Genomic DNA, 23,738 nt, shown 5'->3' on the forward strand with positions numbered 1-23,738 from the left:
ATTTACAATTTATTAGAAGCCTTATTGTGGGGGGCATTGTAGTGTGGCATAATGCATTCCTCCCAACGGGTGCCGGACGGCTCCCCGACAGTTGGGATTCCGATAGTCATTCCTCCGACGTCGGAATCCCAACTGCTCCCTCGTGGGGGTCCACGACCCCCATAGAGGGAGAATAAAATAGGTGGCGAGCACAGCCACAGCTCGCCACCGTGCCCGCAGCGTGGCGAGCGCAGCGAGCCCGCAAGGGGCTTCATTGTGCTCCCCACGCTGTGCAGTCGGGATTCCGACATCTGACTAGTGACTGTCGGAATCCCGACTGTCGGGTAATTATACCACACCCCTCCCAACTGTATAGATTTTTGTGGGACATCCTATTTTTTGGGGATGTCCTGCAGGGATTAGACACTGTGCATGCTTCTAATCAGGCAGGCAGGCGGGCTGGGAGCATGGCCAGCTGTTCACACAGCACAGGTCCTGCCCTCACAGCGACAAAAACGGTGCCTACAAAATTGTGGCGCATGCTTCCAGCATGCGAATGTATTACTTTATCCGCTAGCAAAGTTGGGAGGTATGCATTAGTTGTGAGGTGCATTGCAATGTGTGGCATATTGTGCAGGGGCATTACAGTGTGCAGCATAGTATCAGGGGCATTGGACAAATTTTAGTAGCTCTCCGGGAGTGTTTTTTATTTTGTGTCTCGAGTAGCTCATACTCATTTAATGTAGGGTACACACCAGGGCGACCCGCTCACGATGCACACCGTGAGCGGGTCGTCAGTGTCTCGTCCGACCCCCTCACGGTGACGCGGGGGGGGGCACGACCCGCTCACGATGTGCACCGTGAGCGGGTCCAATCCGATGGCGACCCGCACCCGGCTGTATGGTCGTCATTGAGATCCTACCTGCAGCAGGTCGGAATTGGATCTAGATTGAGGGGCCCTAGTCGTCCTGGTGTGTACCCAGCATAAGGTTGGAGACCACTGATCTAGATATAGTAATAAGTAATTATTCATTGTGCAAATGTTTACATAAAAATTCAAATATAATTTTTCGAGATTAACTATTAAGAGCTACAATCAAAGATGGGTGGTAATCAAATAAAAGATAAAGAAAATAAATGATAAAGAAAATAAGATAAAAAAAGTTGTGGCTTCCCCCCTCCCACCACCCCTATAATAATGAGTATAATATACATCTATATATTAGTATTTTCAATTGTTACAGATGGATCATTACCATAAGTACCAGGAAGTAGGTTTAAGACCAGAGTGGATCTGAATTTTCATGTCTAATGACAATGTGGCAACATAGGTTTCCCACATGAAAAAAAAAATGTCCCCCTTTGTTTCCTTTTCCAAAGAGACCTCCACCCAACCCATGCAAAATAAATTAATAAGTTTGTTTTAAACAGGGAGAAGGATGGTGTTGTTGTGGAGATCCATTCATGGAAAATAGTTTTTTTTTTAGCTGCCATGCCCATGCAGCATTGAAAAGGTACGGTAGAGTACATAATTAACCAAGTGAGTTTCAGCATAGCGTTAAATTTAACGCTAAAAATTTCTGACTTTTGGGCAGGACCATAAGCAGTGAAATAAGTCTGCAAATTCAGTACCACACCTATAACATGTATGTGATGTAGATCTCCCATCAAAAAATCTTCTATGTGGGGATAGATAAATTCTATGTAAATATTAAGGAACATTTCCCTTCACTCGCAATGCTTCGGGCGCAGTGCCTCGCTGCGCTCGGCACACTATTTTATTCTCCCACCACACCCTAGTGGATGGTAGGGCATGAAATACCGCCTGTCGGCACATAAAACAATGAAAAACCCCATGTTGACCTTTTGACTGTCGACCTTGCCCATTTCAACCAAATGCTTTTTGACCTAGTTGCTGTAGACCCAATGACCGTATCCCCACAGGAGACGTTATAAGCTCACAACAAGTCTCGGACAGTTAATTCTGGGAAACTTTGAATCCACTGGATCATTCCAGTAACAGGTCTTTCTTTTAAAAATAGTTTATCAGACATATATAAAAAAAAAAAAAAAAAAAAAAAGCTGAACTTGTGAAATCTGAAATAGAATTATAAAATTGTACCTTTTGCTTCTTGTCTTTATATTGTTTGATCAAAGTAATCAAATGCTCAACTAAAAACATGAAATACAAGCCCCCCAGCGCTGTCAGGCCCTTCCAAGTTGCATCTAAATGAGCACTCTCTTCAGCCTTTTCATCTGCATGACTTTCATCCACAAATCCACCATGGCTATGGTAATGTTTGGAATGAGACTGAAAGGGAAAAATAGATTTTTATGTTATCAAACTAAAACACAAATTCAATTATATATTAAATGACTACAGTATGCTTTAAAGTAACCAACATTTGTAATAAAGCTGTGATATCTTCTCACCTCTATGAGGTGAAGTACCGCCACTGACCACTAGAAGCCACTTGGACCAAATGAGTTATATTTTTTGGGGCAAAAAATGTCATAACCTAAAGTGAAAGAACTGTTTGCAGGGACACTAATCGGTTTCAAACTTGCAGGATATGCACTTATATTTCATAGATGCCCAATCAGATCAAATATCATTGTTCAAAGTTGACATAAAAAAACCACTTCACAAAAGAGAATCAAATAAGCATTTAAAATAGTATGCTCCATTGAAATTAAGAAATCAACTAAGATTACTCTGATTTTCAATTAATCCTAAGGGGAAGTTCTAGATGCAATACAAAGTGAGAGCTAGCACAGTCACACAGCTTTAGTGAGCTACTAAACATGCCCAATGTGTTGGCCAAGTAAGGCTGATATTTTGCCAAATGCATAACTAAGGGGACACCTTTGGCAAGAGTTACAGTAAATCCAGTGAATGTTTAGTGATCAGTGAGTGAAGTGATGTGGACATAAATATCTACGTAAAAGGGCAAAGCTCCCCCCCCCCTCCCAAAAGCAGTTTCAGCAACCAGTATGTGAAAGCCTCATTGAAGTGATTCTGCTGACTTGCGGTGGTGCAGCATTCAGTTTAATGAAAACACAGCTAAATAAATGAATAGTCAACTTATTGCAGTCTATTTCCTCTCCTTGCAGTGCTCCATGCAGTAATAACAAATTGGTTAACCCCTTAGACAATTGTTCAGAGACCAGAAAAGTAACTTCAATCTTTTTTTATTTAAATTTAACTCCATTTTTTATTTATTACATAATCTTATTTTATAAACAAAAATACAAAATACACAGCGAAAGAAAAAATAAATTCAACAATGGGGCAGATGTATTAAGTCTGGTAAAGTGATAATGTGGAAGGTGATAGCAATTCATCCAGCCAATAAGCTGACAGTGAACGTGCCCACATACACACTTTACATTATGGCCCTTATTCAGATCTGATCGCACTACAAATTTGGTCTCAAAATGGGCAAAACCATGTGCACTGCAGGTGGGGCAGATGTAACATGTATAGATAGTGCCTACTTGGTGATAACTGAATCCCTGAATGCCGGAAAAAAATTGCCCAATGAGCAATAACTGGATCCGGGGATGCTGGAAAAGTTACCACAAAAGCGACAATTCATGTGAGAAAGAGAAAGAGTATCACTGTGTGGTGCACTTAAAATAAGTTATATTTTATTAAAATTTCTTTCGAGTAGCTCAAAATAAATTGTGAAATATTGACATAAAAAATACACATAATGACACGGACAGGGTTTTTTAAAAAAGGATACTGAATCCTCACGCAGTGGGGCCCCACTGTAATACCTTACCCCGGTATACTTTTGTTAATTCCTTATGACAGGCGTTACTGTTAGTGCAATTCACAAAAGTGGCACTTAATTATACAAATCCCTATGTGTCCCAATCACTTTTAGCATGAGCTATAATGAGGGGAAAGATAACCCCTAAAGCTGCTTTATGAAAAATTGACACATGGGAAGGAATGCGCTACTATTTATAAATAAACAGTGTATCTGATAGAGGGCAGATAATGGTTTCAATCTATGAGTACAGTGCTGGGCGGCATGCATCGCTCCGGAGCCTCAGTGTTGAGGCAACGGAGGCGTGCCCGCTGTGACTGACTGAACCCACCAAGCCGGCTTGAGCACCACGTGGGGACTGAAGTACCAACACTAGGTCTCTTAGCCGCTCGGGGGGGGGACACAGCCGTCAGCCGCGGTAACCGCTACGTGACAGGGGAAGACCGGGGTGTGTGAGTACTACACCTCCGATCTACCATCCGCCCTGGAGTCACTGACCTGTGGTGAAAGGCGCCACTTGCACCGCTTCTATGGCTCCACGGACCCAGTGACGACTGGTGCCCGTCGGGAACACTGCAGTTTAAGCTAACACAAAATGCATTCAAGTGGGGATGGGGAACGGGGGGCGCACAGACTGCGGGTGCAGTAGGTCTGCGTACGCTTCGCAGGTAAGCTTCGTTAGGACCAACCTGACACACAAAAGAAAGTCCGTTTTATACCTGTGTAAGTCATCCATATTCATGGAGGGGGTGTTCAGTGGGCGTGTGTATTAACACACCTGAGATGGGTTGTCACACGGGTCAGAGAAACAGATACTGGTTGGTTATTCACCACATTTCATGTTGCTAAGCAGATTCAACATCGTTATAGATACCTATTTGAATATGTATAACATTGTGCCAGTGAGAAAAGATAGGAGAGACAAAAGAAATGTATATGTGCAGGCCTCATAGAAGGATCTTTACATGTAGATGGCTTTGTTTGGAAAAAAAAGGTTTATACGTGATCATATTCATTTTCGCACACAATTATAATTGGGGAGAACGAGAGAAATTCTATTTTTAGAAGCTGACCCTTTATTTATGTTTTAAAAGAAAATCGAAAAATAAATTGCTTTAGTATAAACAAACACTATTATAACCATTAGTGATGAACCATTAGTGAGTCCTGTGTTCATTCTTGATATTATTGTAGACACTGGTTATAAGAAAAAGGATGGCAAATATGAGATAAATGAAGATAGATATACTGATCTTATATTAGAAAAAAATGTTTTTATATATAATATAAGGAGTTGAAATAGATATAGATATCATATGTTAGACAGAGACCCACTGGCCTAAAGTACAACGGCGAAAAATGACAGTGAAGGAACCTACTGTGTGAAACCTATAGGTTTGTTGAATAACAGAGCGTGTTTCTGGTACACTTATGAAGAAAATATGAACAATGGTAATAATGAGGTATTGAGGTAAGTATTTGATAGGGGCGAGGCACTACATGGCCATTGCCCATCATACTAGTGTACAGATGAGGATTCAGTATCCTTTTTTTTTTAAAACTGACCGTGTCATTATGTGTATTTGGTACTTGTGTAGATTCACGGCGCCACCGCGCGCACAGTAAAACTTTGAAACTTAGCAGTCTGCCAGACTCTGTGTTTACTGTGCGCGTGCCGCTCTAGCTGTTCTCAGCGCAGCGCGTGGCTGCTTTCCTTTATGTAAGCTACGTTATCAGTGTAGCGCTAAGCAGCAGCAGCGCACGCTGCCCAGCACTGACAGGTCACTGTGGTACTTGTAGTTCCACAGTGAAAAAGGCAGTCCTGCGCACCGCTGACAACCCGTCAATTTAGACGCTAAAGCGTCTAAATCCAGACTCCCTGAACTGGACACCCCAGCAATTTAGACGTTTAGATTTAGACATCTAAATCCAGACTCCCTGCAAACCGCTAAAGCGTCTAAATTTAGTAGGGTCTAGGGGTACACTATTAAACCTGTTCACAATGACACTAGTCGACGTAACAGCTGTCGACCTTGTTAATTCCACTATCAACGCCAACCCGAAGCGTGGCGAGCGCAGCGGTACGCATCCTACGACCTTTTCATACCCCCACTATCCACGGCGGCGTGGAGTTGATTTTATAAAGCGTGGCAAGCGCAGCGAGCCCGAAGTGTGGCGAGCGCACGCGGATACCTTCACAGGTATACGCGTCCCCTCGCGGGCTTCACAGGTATCCACGTCCCCTCGCCACGCTTTGGGCTCGGTGGCTCGCTTACATAAGGAAAGCAGCCACGCTCTGCGCTGAGAACAGCTAGAGCGGCACGTGTACAGTAAACACAGAGTCTGGCAGACTGCCAAGTTTCAGTTTCACTGTGCGCGCGATGGCGCCGTGAAACTACACAAGTACAGTGTATTTTTTATGTCAATATATCGCAATTTATTGTTATTATTATTTACTCTAAATAAAAGTTATATTTTCTTAAAATTTCTTTCAAGTGCACCACACAGTGATACGCTCTCTTTCCCACATGAATTGTCCCTATTTTGTGTCCCATGGTAGCACCCCCTCGCTAGAAAATAACCCAACAAAAAACAGATTTTCATAATAAGGTGAAAATAACTATCAAAAAAAGAGGGGTCGCTATAATTATTAAATACATCACTCTTCAGTGCGACTGGTACCATCTTTGTTTTTGTGTACCACAAAAGCGAGTCTAGGCAATGGCAGGACACAGGAACTCTGATAGTAATTGCTACTGGATACTGGAGAGTAACTGGATGGTTCCAGTCACTGGCTACAGGAGGATGGCTGAATGGAGTAGCCTCTACTGTCAGAGAGCGGCAGATTGCAACTGATACTGGAGTTCGATGCTGGGGGAGACTGGCCAGCCGAAAGCAGATCATTTAGCTGGTAGCAGCTAATTAGCAAATAGCAGCTTGATAGCTGATAGTGCCTGGTTAGCCAGTAGCGACTTGGTAGCTGGAAGCAACTAAAGGGCCAAAGCGACTGAATAGCACACTCAGACTGAATGGCTACACAACCTCATAGACAGTGATGCTATGCACTCATGTAACAGAACAGAGAATTCTTACAGCAGAATACAATGGTGAATAAAAGTAGAAACAATACTTCCTGAATAATGGCACACAATTGCCCAGTATTCACATGTGATGAAAAGTTGCAATGAATGGCAGGTAGAACTGCATCCCATATGTTCTATTGGGTTCAAATTCTGCAAACCGAGGAGCCAGAGAGGATGCTCTTCCAACCATAATCTGGTGACCATGAACCTGTGCAGAGGTGGATGAGCCCTCTCCTTTGTATAGATACCTGACAAACATGTGCAAATGATCCACAAGGATGGTTAAGGTGATGACTGTAGATGTATCAGGGGTCCGAATATGCAGAGGCTAGGAAAAAAAAAACTCCACGATGAACGGAGCCACAGCTGCACTAGACTGTCCCCAGGTTGGATTCCATGCCTTGTGAGATTTGTGCCAACACAATTTTTATCTGCCCCAAAACAGCTGAAACCTCTACTTGTTGGACAAGAATGCACATTTACAGTCATCTTGCATCCACAGGCAATGTTCACAAGCCCAGGCAATGTGCAGAAGCTTGTGCTGTGGAGCCAGTAATGGAACCAGAGGGGATCACATGTCAGGTAATGCGGTCCCAGATCAGGAGTTTTTGTCAGCCACAGTAGACCCTTAAAATTGATAGATATGAATCTAAATTTGATGTTCATTTTGGAGGCGAGACCCATCTCACTGGCAGTCTTGTTTTGTTTTTTAAATTGTTGTAGAATTCACATTGAAGATGGCAGCATATAATTGTTTGCAGAGGTAATCAGTTGTTGAAAATAGCATTTAGTGTCGGCATGTCGGGGCATGTATTGGGAAGAGAAGAAGTGACTCATCAACTTTCTTGCCAAGAATATACTCAAAGCAGATATCTGCACCTTAATAATTGCAACTGACAATACCGTTATAAAACCTTCATATAGAAACTTAACTTGTGTAAGTTTTGTACAAATCATAAAAGTCTTCCAAATATTGTAATATTCAGGTTGAGTATCCCTTATCCAAAATGCTCAGGACCAGCAGAATTTTGGATAACTGATTATTCCGTATTTCGGAATATTTTAATATTTCAATGATGTATTTTGAAGTATCTTGTATTTATGCTGTATAAATACATCAACCACATGAAATGCACACAAATATATTTTATTTGTTCAAAAAACAAGGTTTCAAAACATGAAACAACATTTGTGTACTCTCTCAGACACTGAATTTGAATGCCAAGCAATCATTTTCTTGCACATATATAGTGGCAGTTACATATCATGTCCCCAGTAGTGCGGTTACAGTTGTCCCCAGTAAGTTTTTATAAAAAAAAAAAAAAAAATTCCACTTCTGGAATGTATGGTTTTTGTAATAATTCGGATAACGGATACGGATACTTAACCCGTACCTCTAAAGCAACTTTCTTTCTGACATGTAGTAAAATCTGAGTTACTGGATAAGAAATTTATTTCTGCCTGAATAATGGCGGCTTCAAAGCAATACCATCAAATTAAGACTTGTTCTACCTGGATGAAGTAATGGTACTGGTACTTCTGTAATATCTGGGCTCCCGTTTTTCTTATGAGACCGCTGCGCTCGCCACGCTTCGGGCACGGTGGCTCGCCACACTATGTAAAATCAACTCCATGCGTAGTTGGATAGTAGGGGTATGAAAAAATGGGGTGCATTTAACATGGGAGCCCAGATAATACATAAGTACCATGGCACTTTATTTAGAAGATCTGCCCTGAGTGGTATTAAACCACAGTTCGTACAGTTGAAAACCAAGCTCTCCTTGGCCAATAGGGAAATATTTCTACTACTTCCACTTGTTCTCCAGATTTTCTTCAATATGTGAGTTATTATCTCATTAACAGTGTACATAACTTGAGTTCTTGGAACCCGGTACTTGGGAAATAATTTGTTGCCATCAGATCTATTTGTGGACAACCAAATCTTTTTATTATTGCTTGGAACATTTTGAGTATTTGGTAGAATTCTTGTTCGGTGAAGAAAATCATCTGCCACATTTTCTACTCCTGGTCCATGAATTGCTGAAAGGCCAAAGTATACTTTTCCGCCCATGTTATGGTATTCTTTAAGTCATTCATAAGAATCCTGTTGGTGCCACCCTGGTGGACTACTACTGTCATATTGTCTGAAAAGAACCACTGAGCAGACCTGGATGGCCCCCTATATAGTGCTTTAATGTCTTGGATTTAAGTAAAGTAATGACTTTGGCGGAGACCACCATTTCTGTGTCCCATTCCCAATAAGCACACACTAAAATAGTTACATATAGCAATAAATTACAAACCACCACCTAGCATTAACCAAAAACACAAAAAAAGTTTTTTTATCCAAATTACTTAGAAATATTTTAAACTAATCAAAACCTTTATGCCACCATATATGAATGATTAAACAAAGATACAGTTATCAGGTTTATCCTTATAGATCAGGGGTGGGGAAACTCAGGACCGGGGGCCATATGCGGCCCCTGTGGCTGGTCTGAGGGGCCCGCCCACCCGCTTTGCTGGGAGTCAAGTACAGGGGAATTCTCGCGAGAGGTCGGTAGTTCTTGCAAGATTCCTCTCAATCAACAGCAGCCAGAGACTGTCAGTCCTAGCTTGGGACGGCCGGAGCGTGGGACGGCTGCAGGACAAATTTGTACAATAAATTTTTACATATGGCCCCCAAAGGATTTTTTCCCCATAGAAATGGCCCTTGCCACAAAAACGGTTCCCCACCCGTTATAGATCATGAAACGTTAATAGAATGAATCTCCATGTTACATTAATAGAGTGCCCACAAACCTACATACATTGCTTTTAAAATTCTTATTTTCTTTAAAAACGTATTAATCAAGCTAAAGGTGCCCATACACGTACCAATTACCTGGTACTTTTTGTGCTAAAATAGCATCGTTTTGCATGCGATTTGATGCTATGTTAGCACAAAAAGTACCGGATAATTGGTATGTGTATGGGCACCTTAAGAAGCATTGTTAGAATAGGTTTCATGGAACTGGATTGCATTGTAGCATAGCAGCAATATAAATTTCCCAGTCCTGAATGCAGTTCAAAATATCATAAAGGCCCCCATACACTATACGATTTTGGGACGATTTCATCCGATTTCGGCACTTTGGGCCGATAACCGGATGCAATCGCCCCAAAATCGCAGGTGTGTGATATATGATCCGATCCGATGCGCGGTCCCGTGCGCATCGGACCGGATCAGGGAGGTCGGACGGTCAGCACATAAGATCATCCGACCTCCCTGTATGCTATGCATATGCCTGCCCACCTGTCAGGCATATGCATGCAGACACCGGGGGGCGGGGGAGCACAGCGGGCAGACACACTGACCTGGCCGGCATGCTGTAATAACAAATAGCAGCGCTGTGGGACGGGACGCACAGTGGCGGCTATTAGATTTTTAAAATACCTGTCAAATGACCGGCCGTTCTGTGATTGGCTGAGAGCTCTCTCAGCCAATCACAGAACGGCCGGTCATTTGACAGGTATTTTGAAAATGTAATAGCCGCCACTGTGCGTCCCGTCCCGCAGCGGCAGCGCTGCTATTTGTTATCACAGCATGCCGGCCAGGTCAGCATCACTCGCCGCACCCGGCACCCGCCGGGAACTCATTTGTGAGCCGCCGCCCGCCCCCACTACTGCCGCCGCCCGCCCCACTACTCCTCACCGCCCTGCAGCTCTCCATTTGTTTTACATGTGATAAATCGCAAGCGATTTATCACATGTAAAAACTGGCTCATCAAGTGCCAAATTGTATGCGAGCCTCCCAGGGAGCTGCCGGGCGGCTCACAGGAGAATTGGGTCCGACTTGTCCTAAGGACAAGTCGGCCTAATGTATGGGGGCCTTAAGTCTCTTAAGTAGCAAAGTTTTAACCCAGAGATATTCAAAAACTTTTACCTCCCGGCTATTAATGTACTGTAATCTCATCTGCTAATTTGGGTTCTACTTTTAGTTGTTTTGTTATGGGACCTTGGATCGCCAATGAGAGTTCCAATATGATTAACACTTGATAGGTATAAAGTTTGTACTGTATCTGCTTGTGGCAGGTCTATTCTGGGAACCATGATTTTTCTTTAGTATCCTTTACCCTTTTTTTTTTTTTTTTAAATCATGTATTTTTTATTGAATTTTCAAAGATACATATATATATATCACATATGTAATAAACATACAAACAAAGAAAAACAAAACATTACATGTGTGTTGCATCATTCAATAGTATCCTTTACCCTTAGGGAATTAGTCAAAATAGGTGTAAAAAAGCCGCCGATACCGGCGAGGAGGCAGGGAAACGCAAAACGCATCATCACAACCATTCTATCCTTTTTTTTTTTTGAACAGAAGGACTCTCACTGGTACCTCCATCTGCACAAAGGGTGGCTAAAAATCCCACCAACCTGCAGGACATTGTCCGGGATATCTGCACTAAAATCGAAAATGCGGGGAGCGCCATCCTAATAGGTCCCAGTGAGGCAATCTGTCTGGCCAGACAAGACAAAAAGTAAGAGACTGGCTGCCATTCTTTTTTTTTTTTTTATAGATTCTTGATTATTTTTTTTAAACAAACAGAATATTAACAACGATGCCTGCTTTGCCACCGGACTGGAATATAAATTCTCTCTAAAAATTCCTAATTCCTTCAGGCATTATAAAAGCATTAAAGCTGCTAACCAAACTAACAATCAAGGTAGCTTGACAATATGTTTGTTATCTAAAGTATCTATGTTTATTGTTGCTTTTTAATTTCTCTGGCCTATAACCTATAATGTATAATACATACTAATTGTATTAAGTTTATTCTCCACTGCAGTTTTTGTAGGTCTGTTTGTTTATAACCATTTTTAGTCATCATAATGACCTGTAATGCTTATGTAATATAGGAAATATAATCTTTCTTTACACAACTTTTTTTATTTGAATTTATATAACAAATGTGAGCAACGCTGGCATTTTTAGCAGACATTTTGCACATCTCTCCAAGAGATCTTAGCACTAAAGCCTTGTATCCGAAAATATATTTTTTCTTTCAGAATCCTTTGGGCTTACTTTAGAGCTTTACTTAATCCTTATGGTTTTTCATAACCTGCCTAACATGAGAGCCTGTTGCTTTCAGAACTGCATTCTTTACATTTTTCCCACTGCTGTGAACTTTAATTCCACTCTGCCAAAGATTTTTTTTCTTTTAGTAATAAAGTTATCCTTCCTCAAATGCGTTTCTGTGCATTCATATTGTAATTGCAGAAGTACATTTGGACTTGGAAGTTTCTGAAGCAACTAAGCAGCCTGTCCAGTAAATAGGAAAGGAGAAGGCAATTAAGCAGAATGTGCAGTCTTCCATATAATGGCCTAATATATGAAAAGAAAATGCAATAATTTACTACAAATACTTCTATACATTAAACTATATCTACACTTAATTTTACAGCAGACTATTTCTTCCCTGGCAATGGAGAGTAAATTCTACACAGCTTCATGACAGCAAGCAGTGCTATGGTATAGAGACAACTCAAATCAGTAGTAGGATCAAGTATGGGGGCAGCATGAACCATGGGTTGCCCAATGCACTCAAGATATTGGCCTTTCACAGTAATAGAGCCAAACACCAGATTATATTGTATATCCACTGCCACAAAATGATGCAAATGAAACTGTTGCGGCTGGGGAACATTCTATCCCTATCACTTGTTTTATGGCACCAATGGCAGTAGTTTGATACTTTTTTTATATAGTCCATTTACATAGCTCATCAGTGTGTTCTGGTTTTTCTAACATTGCAGTGAACTTTACCGATTCAAAACATGGTCAAACCCACAACTAAAAAAGGCAGACATTTTAGGAAGGGTTTATTTTTGTTTGTTTTGTTTTTTTAAAGTAATGTACTTCACTTGCTTATTTTATATGTTTTACTTTTACGTAACATTTTTACAAGTTTCCCATGAAATTACTGTATGGATGCGATTACTACAATTTTTTCTTTTTTATAACATGCATATATATTATACAGTACAGGTTGAGTATCCCTTATTCGAAATGCTTGGGACCACGAGCATTCCGGATAAGGGATTTTTCCGGTTTTTGGAATAATTATTTTTAAAACATACTTACCTGTCCTCTGGTGCTGCCTCGATGGTCCCCCAGCAGGCCTTCAGCATGGTCTCCAGCGGTCCCAGGAGTACACTGCGCGAGTTCCCAGGCGCCCTGTGACGTCCACGGTGCGGGCGCGCAATGCACTCCTGGGACTGCTGGAGACGCCTGAGATGATGCTGATGGCCTGCTGTGGACTTAGTAAGTATAAAAAAAGGGTCAGAGGGGGAAAAAAAATAAATACATTTGAATTATTCCAAAAAAAACACGGTTTTTGGAATAATGCAGATAATGGATCTCCGGGTACAGGATACACAACCTGTAATATACATGGGAGGGGCTCGTGGTACAAAAATGTATACAAAGTTACTTTATTATTTGCTATAAAAGATACACTGTCGGTAAAACATTCTTAGTTGAAACATATATGGTGCCCATACAGTAGGGCGATATTGCATACAAAAGGAATCAGTGAGGCTGAGGGAGATTAAGTGGGGCCGGAGTTGGGCCCTCTCTGGGCCGACAGAGTAGCAGTACCTGCTCCCACCTCATCGGGTGGGGGGGGGGCATAAATCCTTTGTTGTCTCAGCCGGGTAGTACAGTCTTGTGACGTGGCCGGGGATTCTGCTTGGCCCGATGTGTCATCGGGGGAGGGGTGGTAGCTCCACGTGCATGTGACCATCCCCGGCCCCCCCACCGGATGTGATATGTGCTGGGAAGAGAGCTCTGTCAGTGATAAAATGTGCTGGGGAAAGGTGGGGGGGGGGGTGTAGCCACACACAGGCTGAACCTCGCAGGTAAAGTCCACGAGAAGACACAGAAAATCAGATCAGGAACAGTGATAAAACAATTCTGCAGGTTATATGTCACACACATATCACAATTTATCAGAGCTGAAAAAGACTATTTAATTGAACAGCCTTGTCCTGCGCCAGGAATTTTTCCTGCCAATTAGCTGCAGGGTTTACCAATTCAATAGACCTGTTAGTGTCTAATAATATTTTCCAATTGTTTAAAAGGATATAGAATTGTGAAAGGTATCTGACCCAACAGGATCTACAGTTTGCAAACAAACTGACACCAGGTAAATCTAGGGCAGGTTATATAAACTTCTTTGAGTGGATAGAAAGGTTGCGGTGTAAAGAGAGGCAATAGTACATTTCATGCAGTTACTAATACACCTATAGATGTAATACAGTTGTTGCATTCATTGGATCAGGAAGCGCACAAACATTTCATAAAGGAATTAAGAATTACTCACATGTGGAAGAAGATGTAAAAATGCATCACCACTTAAAGTTCCAACTGCGAGTGCCACCAGGAAACTTAACAAAAATTTGAAGAAAACTCTGTTCATCAGAGGAACTAAGACGATACCAAGCAACGAGAGCACACTTATGATAGTGATGGCTATAAATCCACCAATCCACGCTGTAAAGAAAAGGATGATAATCATTGATATATTTGGATTAACAAAAAAAAAAAGACCCTTTGCAAATATATATTCACATTAGTTATAGAAACTTGATGGCATAAATAAATGTATAAAAGTGTGTGTGTTTGCATGTATGCGTGTATGTGTGCGTACTTGGGGTTGGATTTTTAAATAGAAGAGCATTTGACATCTTTACGTGCGGCAAAAACAGACTGCATGGTACTGCAGCTGTGAATCAGCAGACTTGACACAAAGGTTGTCAAAAGAGTAAGGGTTCTAAATTCTCCTTTGGCAGGACAGTGGATGCTGAGGGTAGGCGTATATAATTATATAATTTTATTAGTAACTGTAGTTTTTTTAAGAAACAGTTCATCTCTGCCAAATATACCTCCACATTGGTGGATCACATAGCGGCAGATGTAATAAGCCTTAGAGATAAAACGTGAAGATAACAAAGTGATAAGCATCTAGCCAATCTTGCTGTACATTTATCATCCTTGTGTTTATCTCTTTTTAAGGCTTAATAAATCTGCCCCACAGTAAGAAAACTATTCCAGCAATGATGCATCCTTATACACCTATCCTATTAGAACCATATGAGTGAGATACAGTATGCCACAGACGCTCTGCCACAGGCAGCAATTCCTGTGCTTGAGTATGTTTTACCAAATTCTGCTTCGTCATTTGCTCAGTGTTCTAAGTAGCTAATAGTGTAATAAAGGCCTCATTCAGTATGAAACATATATGCTAAGCTCCTCACAGCAGTTTATCACATGCACTCCTTAGATATGCAAATGCAGGAGGTGCATACCATAGATCGCAATAAGTCTCTGCCAATTAAAGCTGTGCATGTGGGGGCGCCGGTGCTATAGTAATGCCTCCGCCCCCCATCCCCCGCAGGCTTACCTGTCTGCGCATCCCGGCTCCCCTCCTGGCTTTAATCAATTCTATGGAGATGGACCACAATAAAATGGCCGACAGTTCTCTGAAACTGTCAGCGGTATGGGGGCGGCCATTTTATCGTGGTCCGTCTGCATAGAATTAGTTGAAGCCAGGAGGGGAGCCGGGATGCGCAGACAGGTAAGCCTGCAGCAATAGGGGGGGGGGGGGGGGGGCATAAAATAGAAGCTTAAGCACAATGATGCATGTCACAAATCACCTCTATTTTTCTTTACATAGATCACATGCTTTATTCTGAAATGTGCACCCTAGTGCGCTAAAAGTGTACATACCAAGTACTAAGGATTAGTTTGGAGGGTTTTTTAATTGCAAAAGATATTAATATAAAGTAACAGATTATGAATATATGAATACATCAAGGAGTATGTTCAATTTTAACTTCCACGGACCAGTTTAGCTGCAGTCTATGGCACCTCAAATAGCCCTGTTTGGTGAGCCACAGATTTGAGGATAGTTGTATCTTGAAAAAAGCCATATTTCATTCACTTCCACACTAGCAACAGTTAAGCTATAGAATATAGATAGAATATCCTGGCCACGGGTGTCTTAAATGCGTGTACACACTGAACAATATTGGTAAACGATTTTCAGTGACATCAATGGGACCTGTTGAACATGCGAGCCGTTGGCTTTATAGACAAAATTAGACCCACATGATCAGTAGGCAGGAAGTGTCATTAACGATGCGCTAAAGCATGCACCGTTAACAATTTTCAGTGTACACAAATGGTATTTTAACAGATATCACTCAGAAAGCACCCGCGCAATAATTTCTGAAATATCCTCTAGTGCTGGGGTAGCCAACTCCAGTCCTCGAGAGCTACCAACAGTTAATGTTTTCCAGATCTCCTCACAGAATCACAAGTGAAGTAATCCTCTTCCCTGCCTGGGGTGTCGCTGTCTGCTGTGGTATTTCTAGCACAGGTCTGGTTTGCATATCGGTGCTGATATACAGACCACACTTGCTGGAAGCACTACAGCAGACAGCGACACCCCAGGCAGGGAAGAGGAACTGCATGGGTTTTCAAAGATTGTGGGTGCTAGAATGAACACTAGTACTAACCAATCAACTTCTAGCTCTCATTTTATGGGTTTCTTTTGACATTTGACTATTCCTCTTAATCTCCATGTTTTGATAAACACCCTGCTTTATGTGAAAAATGGTCTAGATAATTGTTAGAACACCATTGTCAATGTACAGAATGAGAAAATAAGTTTTCGAGCATACAGACCTTAAAAAAAAGATATGTACGTACCGATTTTCTTTGAATATACACCCTGGCTACTTCCTGCCATCGATTCTTCATGAACATTAATCACACATGACTTCCTGTCAATCTGATTAATTATTGCAGGACATATATAGCCAAACTCATCTGCAGCTAGATGCATCTGCATGCTCATGCCATGCCACATCAGCAGTCTTGAGGCATTTAAACACTGCAATTGTATAACAAATGATATTTACATTACAAACAGGGAAGTATGTAGACATGGAAATTAAAATCATCAACTATATTTATAGCTTTTGGATATTGGCTTTTGGATATTGCGAGAGAAAATAACACATAATATAAACCCAATAAAGGGGGCCGATTCAGACAACGGCGCTGGTTGCATTTATTAGCTAATGCCAGCATCACAAATCCGAGTGCTACATCCAAAGACGAAGCATGTTGGGCCTTCTGAATAAGCATAATGCTACTACAATTAGCCACCTAATCTGCACTGCAAAGGGCACTAAATCTGCATCACTAGTCCCAGAAAACAGAGGGGTTGCTTGGTACTACCCCTCCCCTCCAACAGACAGATGCAGCTGGCAGACTGCAGCTCAGGGAAAACTTCCGATAACCCAGGAACCATTCTTCACATGTACAGTCAACCAATCAGAATTCTACACAAACTATTAGGTTTACTTAATACTCCAAACCAGGCCAACAGTCTCAGTACTGAAATCTTAGGTTCTGCCATTCATTCATGTGGCTGTTAATTTGACACATACCACCCAGCTAAATACTGTTGCAGACCAAGTACACCCCTTTTTTGGCAGAAGTATTCCCATGATGGTGTGGCCGCTCACAGCAGGATAATACACCCTACTAAATTAGTACAGAAATGGTTTAAAGAACATGACAAGTAGTTAAAGGTGACTTTTGCCTACAAATTTCCCTTATCTCATAAAGCATCTATTAGGAGGTTCTGCAAAACCAAGCCTGAGCCATGGAAACTACCCCCCCCCCCCCCCAACTTACAGGACTTAAAGGCATGTATTCAATGCCGGTGCGAGCGGCCGGCGAGGGGGTTAAACTGCGAGGATCGCAGAAAACCAGTGATCCTCGCAGTTTATCCCCCGCGCCGGCCGCTCGCACTATGCAACGTTCCGGGGGAATCCTCGCAGTCACAGAACTGCGAGTATTCCCCTAAACTGCGAGAGCCGCGGCTAGTGCAGCAAACTCGCTGTAATTAGCCTCGATTCTCGCAGCTTTTGGAGGCACATACGCAAATTCCCCCTCGCTCAAAAAACGGAGCGGGGGGGAATTTGCGTATGAGGGGGGTCAGTTGAATACTGACAGGGTGAGCGGTGACTGCGAGCAAAAAGTCCTGCTCGCAGTCACCGCTCGCCCACGGCATTGAATATATGCCAATGAGTCTACTGCCAGCTATTACACCTGCAGAGGTCTTGTGTAGTCAATGCCCTGACCTCAACAGCACAAGGGGTACTTACACAATATTAGGCAGGTGGTGTTAATGTTATTGCAGATTGTTGTATGTATAAAAAGAAAAATACAAAACAGTTCATTTTAATGTAAACAAATGATGATGCAGACACAGGTTACTGGAGAGTATTATTACAGGTTTTGATCTCACATTTTTTTCTATTGCAGGATTTAAGTGGTATTCCGTGCTCAGCTACGGAATGAAGGTGTGCGCCAGTGGTGTCCAGGTGTGCACCACTGGCACATCACATATCCAGGCACCTAACAGTGGCCGTTCCGCTCTCCCCTCCCATCAATCCCGCTCACCTCAGCTCTGGCGATTATACGCCGGAGCTCCCCTGCCTCCGCCGCCATTAGTTCTAGTAATAGCAGGCGGCAGGCACGGGGATGTTTGGAGTGGCTCCGGATTTCAGGCGCCCGAGTCCTCCCGAGCCGCCCCGAACATCCCCATGCCTTATGATCGGCGGCTGGAGCAGCGGCAGGGCACAGGAGCTCCGGCGTACGGCACCGGAGAAGAGAAGAGGGGTGGAAGAGACGCGGAGGGGTGGCCCACAACTATGAGGTGGGTTTTGCTGGGGCAGGACAAACCTGCCCTGGTAGGTTTGTCCTGCCCCAGCAAAACTCACTACTCAAGGAGTTAAAAGGGACACCCACAACGCAGCATAAGGTATGCAGTAGCAATCCTCACCCCCTATTTAAATGCTGCTGGTTATTAATCTTAGAGTTTGTATAGGCATTCAGTCTGGATCGGTGACATGAAAAGCAAATTATGCAAGCCAAGTGTGGAAACTATAAGTTAATTTCGAGGTAGCTGATGGTAGCATTGGGGCAGAGGTTAATTCCGGACCAGGGCCCCATATGTGCTGAGTTTGTACATTTATCTAGATGGCTCTATTACCTCCCACAATATAGAACATAGGGGTAGTTGTATTAAGCAGTGATAAGAGTGGAGAAGTGTACTATGACAACCAGCTAGTACATATACAACACAAACTAGTAATTAATCAGCTGCTAGGTAAAATCTACACTAGTGTGTGAGTGTTACAGCAGTTTTAGACTGTAAACTCCCGGGGAAGGTGAGCCAGACCTCTGGTGGTGGCGCTATTTTAACAAATCATAAAGAGGGAGTTTATATTTAATTCAAAAGGCATCTTAGCAGAGGAAGAGGCCTGTGTGCAGCCCAGGGTCCTTTTAACAGCATTGTGGGCCCTAGGCAAAGCAATTCACCGGGCCCCTACTTGAGTAAAAAAAAAATTATCTTAACTTTCAGCAATGTCTCCACCTGCTTTCAACTATCCAGCAATTACAGATGGAGCGTTTGGCCGTGGATCGCCAGCATGTCTCTGCTGGCGATCGGCAGCGCAGAGGCGCTCCATCTGACTGGGACGCGCGTGCATCTCAAACGCGGCCCAGTTTCCACTTCAGGGAGACGGGCAGGGATAGGTGGGACGGCGAGGGGCACCAGGGGAGGCGGCCGAGAAAGCTCCGCACCCCTGGCGAGATAGAATTGCCAGCCCCTGCAAGGTAGAGGTCGGCTCCATCTGTAGCATGCTTACAGCCAGTAACTGATTGGCTGCAGGCCGGTAGAGAATGTTTCCCGGTAGCTCTAATTTTATGTAATTCAATGGTAGATTTATTAAGCTTGGTGAAGCGATAAAGTGTCTGGTTTTAATCACTGGCGAATCAGCTCCTACCTGTCATTTTTTCAAACCAAGCCTGTAACTTCACCATTAGGAGCTGATTGGCCGGTGATAATAACCAGACACTATCACTTTACCAAGCTTAATAAATCTGCCCCTCACAACCAAAGCAGCCATGCAGCAATCTCTACTAGCCTCACAAGAAACTCCAAAAGCACCAGAAAACTGCTGCTCGAAGGCACCTGGAATTGTGAGGCGCTAGGGCAGATGGCCAGTAAGCCCATGCGTTAAGATAGCCCTGGTGCAGCATTCTCAGGGCCCCCTCCTCTCTGCCAGGAGCAGTAACAGTCTGAGCAATAGAACTCTCCGACACCACTGTGAATGCGTGAATCCCCAGAAAAATGGCATGCTGGCCATTTTTCCAGCGCAGCTGCTTCCGGCAGCAGTGTAGTGTTGTGGAGTCTGAGCAGTAGAGAGCTCAGACTGCACATGTGCAGATCACTGGAAAAAAAGCTCACTGTGCCATTTTTTTGACGATTTCAGCAGCGCTCCTGCCGGTCTCCAGGGGATAAGAATTACAAAAGTGCACAGCACCCATCATATAAGGTGACTCAAAAGTTGTAGTACACCAGGTTTTTTGCAGAGTTATCCTGGGAATTACACAGGTGTATGCCACTGTGAACAGGCGTGACCCGGGTTTTTCACACAGGCGTGAAAAAGCAAGCTGATTGGGGAATGAGATCAGGTGACATCCATTTAATGCTGCAGAGGAGATGAGATATGGTGCACTGGAGGGATAAGGAGGTGCTGGAGCTGCTGGCTGTGAGAGGGGAGGAGGAAATAAAGAAGCAAGTGACTGGCATTTTCAAGGATTCTTCAGTGTACTGCAACATATCAAAAATACTGTCTGCCCGTGGCATCCATAAAACCCAGAAACAGGTTGTGAACAGACTTAAAGCACTTAGTAAGCAGTACTCCAAGGTGCATGATCTCAACCGGAGGAAGAGTGGTGGTGACCGAATGGACAAATAGATGCTCTTTCAATGGCCAATCAAAGCAGCTCTTTCAACAGCCAATAAAAGCTGTTCTTAGATTCTTCACACTTGTTGGCAGGGTAAACCCGGGAACCAATGTGAACGGGGCAGACCTGGGATTTTCCCGGTGAGCGGAGATGATCTGTGCCCTGCCAAAAACCCAGGATTTTGCAGGGGCGGCAAGGAGAACATGGTATTAGGTATGTTCGGTACATATCCTAAAAGAGAAGATAGCCCAACTCACCTGACTGAAATATACAGTTTTTGAAATAAAATGGGTGTATTGCAACTTTTGAATCACCCTGTAGATACGCCACTGATTTCATTGCAGTGGAAGATTTCAATGGCAGGAATTTAGAAACCCAGAAGGTTGAGTTATGCACAACAGTAAGGAAGGCCAGCCTTAAGCTGCAATAGGGCCCACCAAGCACAGGGCAAGGCCGCCCTGCATGCTGGGACCCTCCCTGCGATGTGCGGACACATCACTGAAGTGCAAGTGCTTTGCTACACAGCAAAGCACACGCACCTGACTGGCTGCTTACGCAGCCTAGCTACAAAGCCAGGCACAGGCTGTCCATGTTCTGGGTCGCAGTGGCTGCACATAATGTCATGCAGCTGCCAGGGCCCTCCCCAGAGTGGTGTTGACATCCCTCTTTTTATGGAACGCTCCCACAAAATGCAGTGTGTGTCGCAACCCTGTGTTACCACCCCCAGCCAACTCTTAAATGGTGATCTCCTATGATCACAGTTTCAGGTCTTTCTGCACTTCTGTGACCTTCTCTGAGTTGGGCCCTTTATCCCCCACATTCTATCTCACCTATCACTGCTGTGGATCTGGCTCTATGAGTAAGGAAAGGTCGCTCCACCCACATGGCAAGGGCTGCCAAAATCAGATCGGCCCTGCATTAACCAGAACTGCCCCAATCACATGCATTGCAGCCTTCTTGAGACACTGGATTTTAATTCCTCAGCCATTTGTATGTCCTAACTAGCATTAGAATCTTATTAGGTGACATGCAGAGTGTAGCACACAGCTAGGGGAGCAGATACATGTTACCCAAACTTCTGTGTGGGACACGCACACCTTCCACTGGCCAGGTCTCCTCCTCACCCACATGCCGCCGCCTTCCTTTGTCCCCAGTTACACGTGTGTGTGTGTGTGTGTGTGTGTGTGTGTGTGTGTGTGTGTGTGTGTGTGTGTGTGTTAGTAGTAATAGTGTAACACTGCCACATGTCACCCTCACCTCCACCTGTGCCCCTGGAGGGATGCTGCTGCCCGCTGTGGTCCCAGTGGCAGGGCTTCCCTCGGGCCCGGGACCTGCTGGCTTCTCTGGAGACGTCACATGCCGCCTTCTCCTCCTGCTCTCCTCGCAGGCGCCGCCGCTGTGGCCGGGGTGCGGTGTGCTGCTGCTGCCGCCGCTGGGGTGATGCGCGGGGTGATGGTGATGAGGATGATGGGGGTGGTGATGCTGGTGGTGGCCGCCGCTATGAGTGTGCCGGGACGCGATACTCCTCAGCCTCTCTACCCCGAGGCTGCGAAGTAGCTGCCGGAAGCCGGATACGGTCAGGCTCTGGTTATTCTCCCCGTAGCGCTGGAAGAGGAGCAGCAGGTTGTGGCGCTGCGTCTGCGCCGCCAGGACCGGGTCTATGGCAGGCGGCAGCGGGCTGAAGGCGGACACTTGGCCATTGCTCGGACTAAAGCCCTCACCCCCCTGCGGCGGCAGCGTGACGGTAATGGCGTCCTCGGTACCGGTGCTCGGGTGCCAGAGAACGACGGTCACGAGAAAAGCTAGCAGTGGCCGCATCCTGCCAAGCGTGCAGCAGCAGCAGCAGTAGTCCCCTCTCCTCCTCATCCTCATCCCGGGTGGTGGCAGCCGGTGCCACGCCCCCTAGACACAGTGACACAGGCTGGGCCCGGCCTGCTGTCACCGGATAGGGGCGGAGCTACGTTCACGCTTCTGCCTCCCTCCCTCCCTCATCGCGTGCTGCTGCGCTGTGTGTGATACTGTGATTCGTCTATTATGTACTATCACTGACACTATGTAGCCGCCGCCGGCAGCGGGCAGGTGCTGCTGTGTGACCCGGGCCGTCATCATTGATCACTCCTGCAGGCTGCGTGCACTGCAACCCTCCGGTTATCCTCCTTTACTAGTAATACGGTCCCATCATGAAAGCAGCTGTGCTGTTAACAGCAGGGGCTGGCTGGCAACTTTCAGCCTGGGGGGCAACACAAGCAAGCGGCCCACCACCATCGCCATCGTTTCACCACCCTAACCTCTCCCTTCTCCCCTCTAGTATGCAGCAAAGATTAAACAATCATTCCCCCCCCCCCCCCCCCCCCACACACACACACACACACACATACACCAGAAACGGGGACAGTGCGTGCCGAATTAATGCCGATTACACATAATGCCACACACCGTAATGCCCATCAAACATAATGTCACACCGTAATGCTCATTACACATGATGCCAACACCGTAATGCCCATTACACATATTGCCGCACACCGTAATGCCCATCACACATAAAGCAAACACCCATTAAACATAATTTATAGGTATATTGCTCGTTGACATGGGTTACATGCTAATTGCCAGGCAGTTTATGTACATATGACAGATGCAGTATATGTATATATGAGAAAGGTAGTGTATGAATGTGTATATACTGTATGGAGGCAGTGGATGTATGTATGAATGTGTATATACTGTATGAGATGCAGTGAATGGATGTGGGGACATACAGTAAAAGGGGGGTGTCAGACTTGGGGAGGCACAATGAAGTGGGTCAGGCTGGGGCACATACAAAGGGGGGCAGGCCTGTTGCATAGTATATTTCATCTTCCAACAGCGTAACAGACCCTCTCTGTATATTTTTTATTTATTTATTAGCAGTTTCTTTAAATAAATTAATATGTGGGGTGCTGGGAAGAGGGTATTTGGGGGAGCAGGGGCGGTATTCTGCAGCTTTGCCTAGGGTGTCTATAACCCTTG

At 44.2% G+C, this 23,738-nt stretch overlaps 1 protein-coding gene across 1 annotated transcript in view; it reads right to left on the bottom strand.

The window, feature by feature from the left end:
- Window positions 1-22,654, bottom strand: part of SLC39A6 (solute carrier family 39 member 6) — a 45,888-nt gene extending 23,234 nt beyond the window's left edge. Inside the window, exons 1-4 of the mRNA XM_083188422.1 lie at window positions 21,984-22,654; window positions 16,605-16,788; window positions 14,215-14,384; window positions 2,102-2,290 (exon numbers count right to left, since the gene is read on the bottom strand). Of these exons, the coding sequence (XP_083044548.1) occupies window positions 2,102-2,290; window positions 14,215-14,384; window positions 16,605-16,788; window positions 21,984-22,598 (1,158 nt within the window). The 5' untranslated portion in view covers window positions 22,599-22,654. The remainder of the gene's footprint in view (window positions 1-2,101; window positions 2,291-14,214; window positions 14,385-16,604; window positions 16,789-21,983) is intronic.
- Window positions 22,655-23,738: the final 1,084 nt, after the last annotated feature.

This window comes from Crinia signifera, chromosome 5 (assembly GCF_055691185.1).
Source record: "Crinia signifera chromosome 5, ASM5569118v1, whole genome shotgun sequence".
Lineage (NCBI taxonomy): Eukaryota > Metazoa > Chordata > Amphibia > Anura > Myobatrachidae > Crinia > Crinia signifera.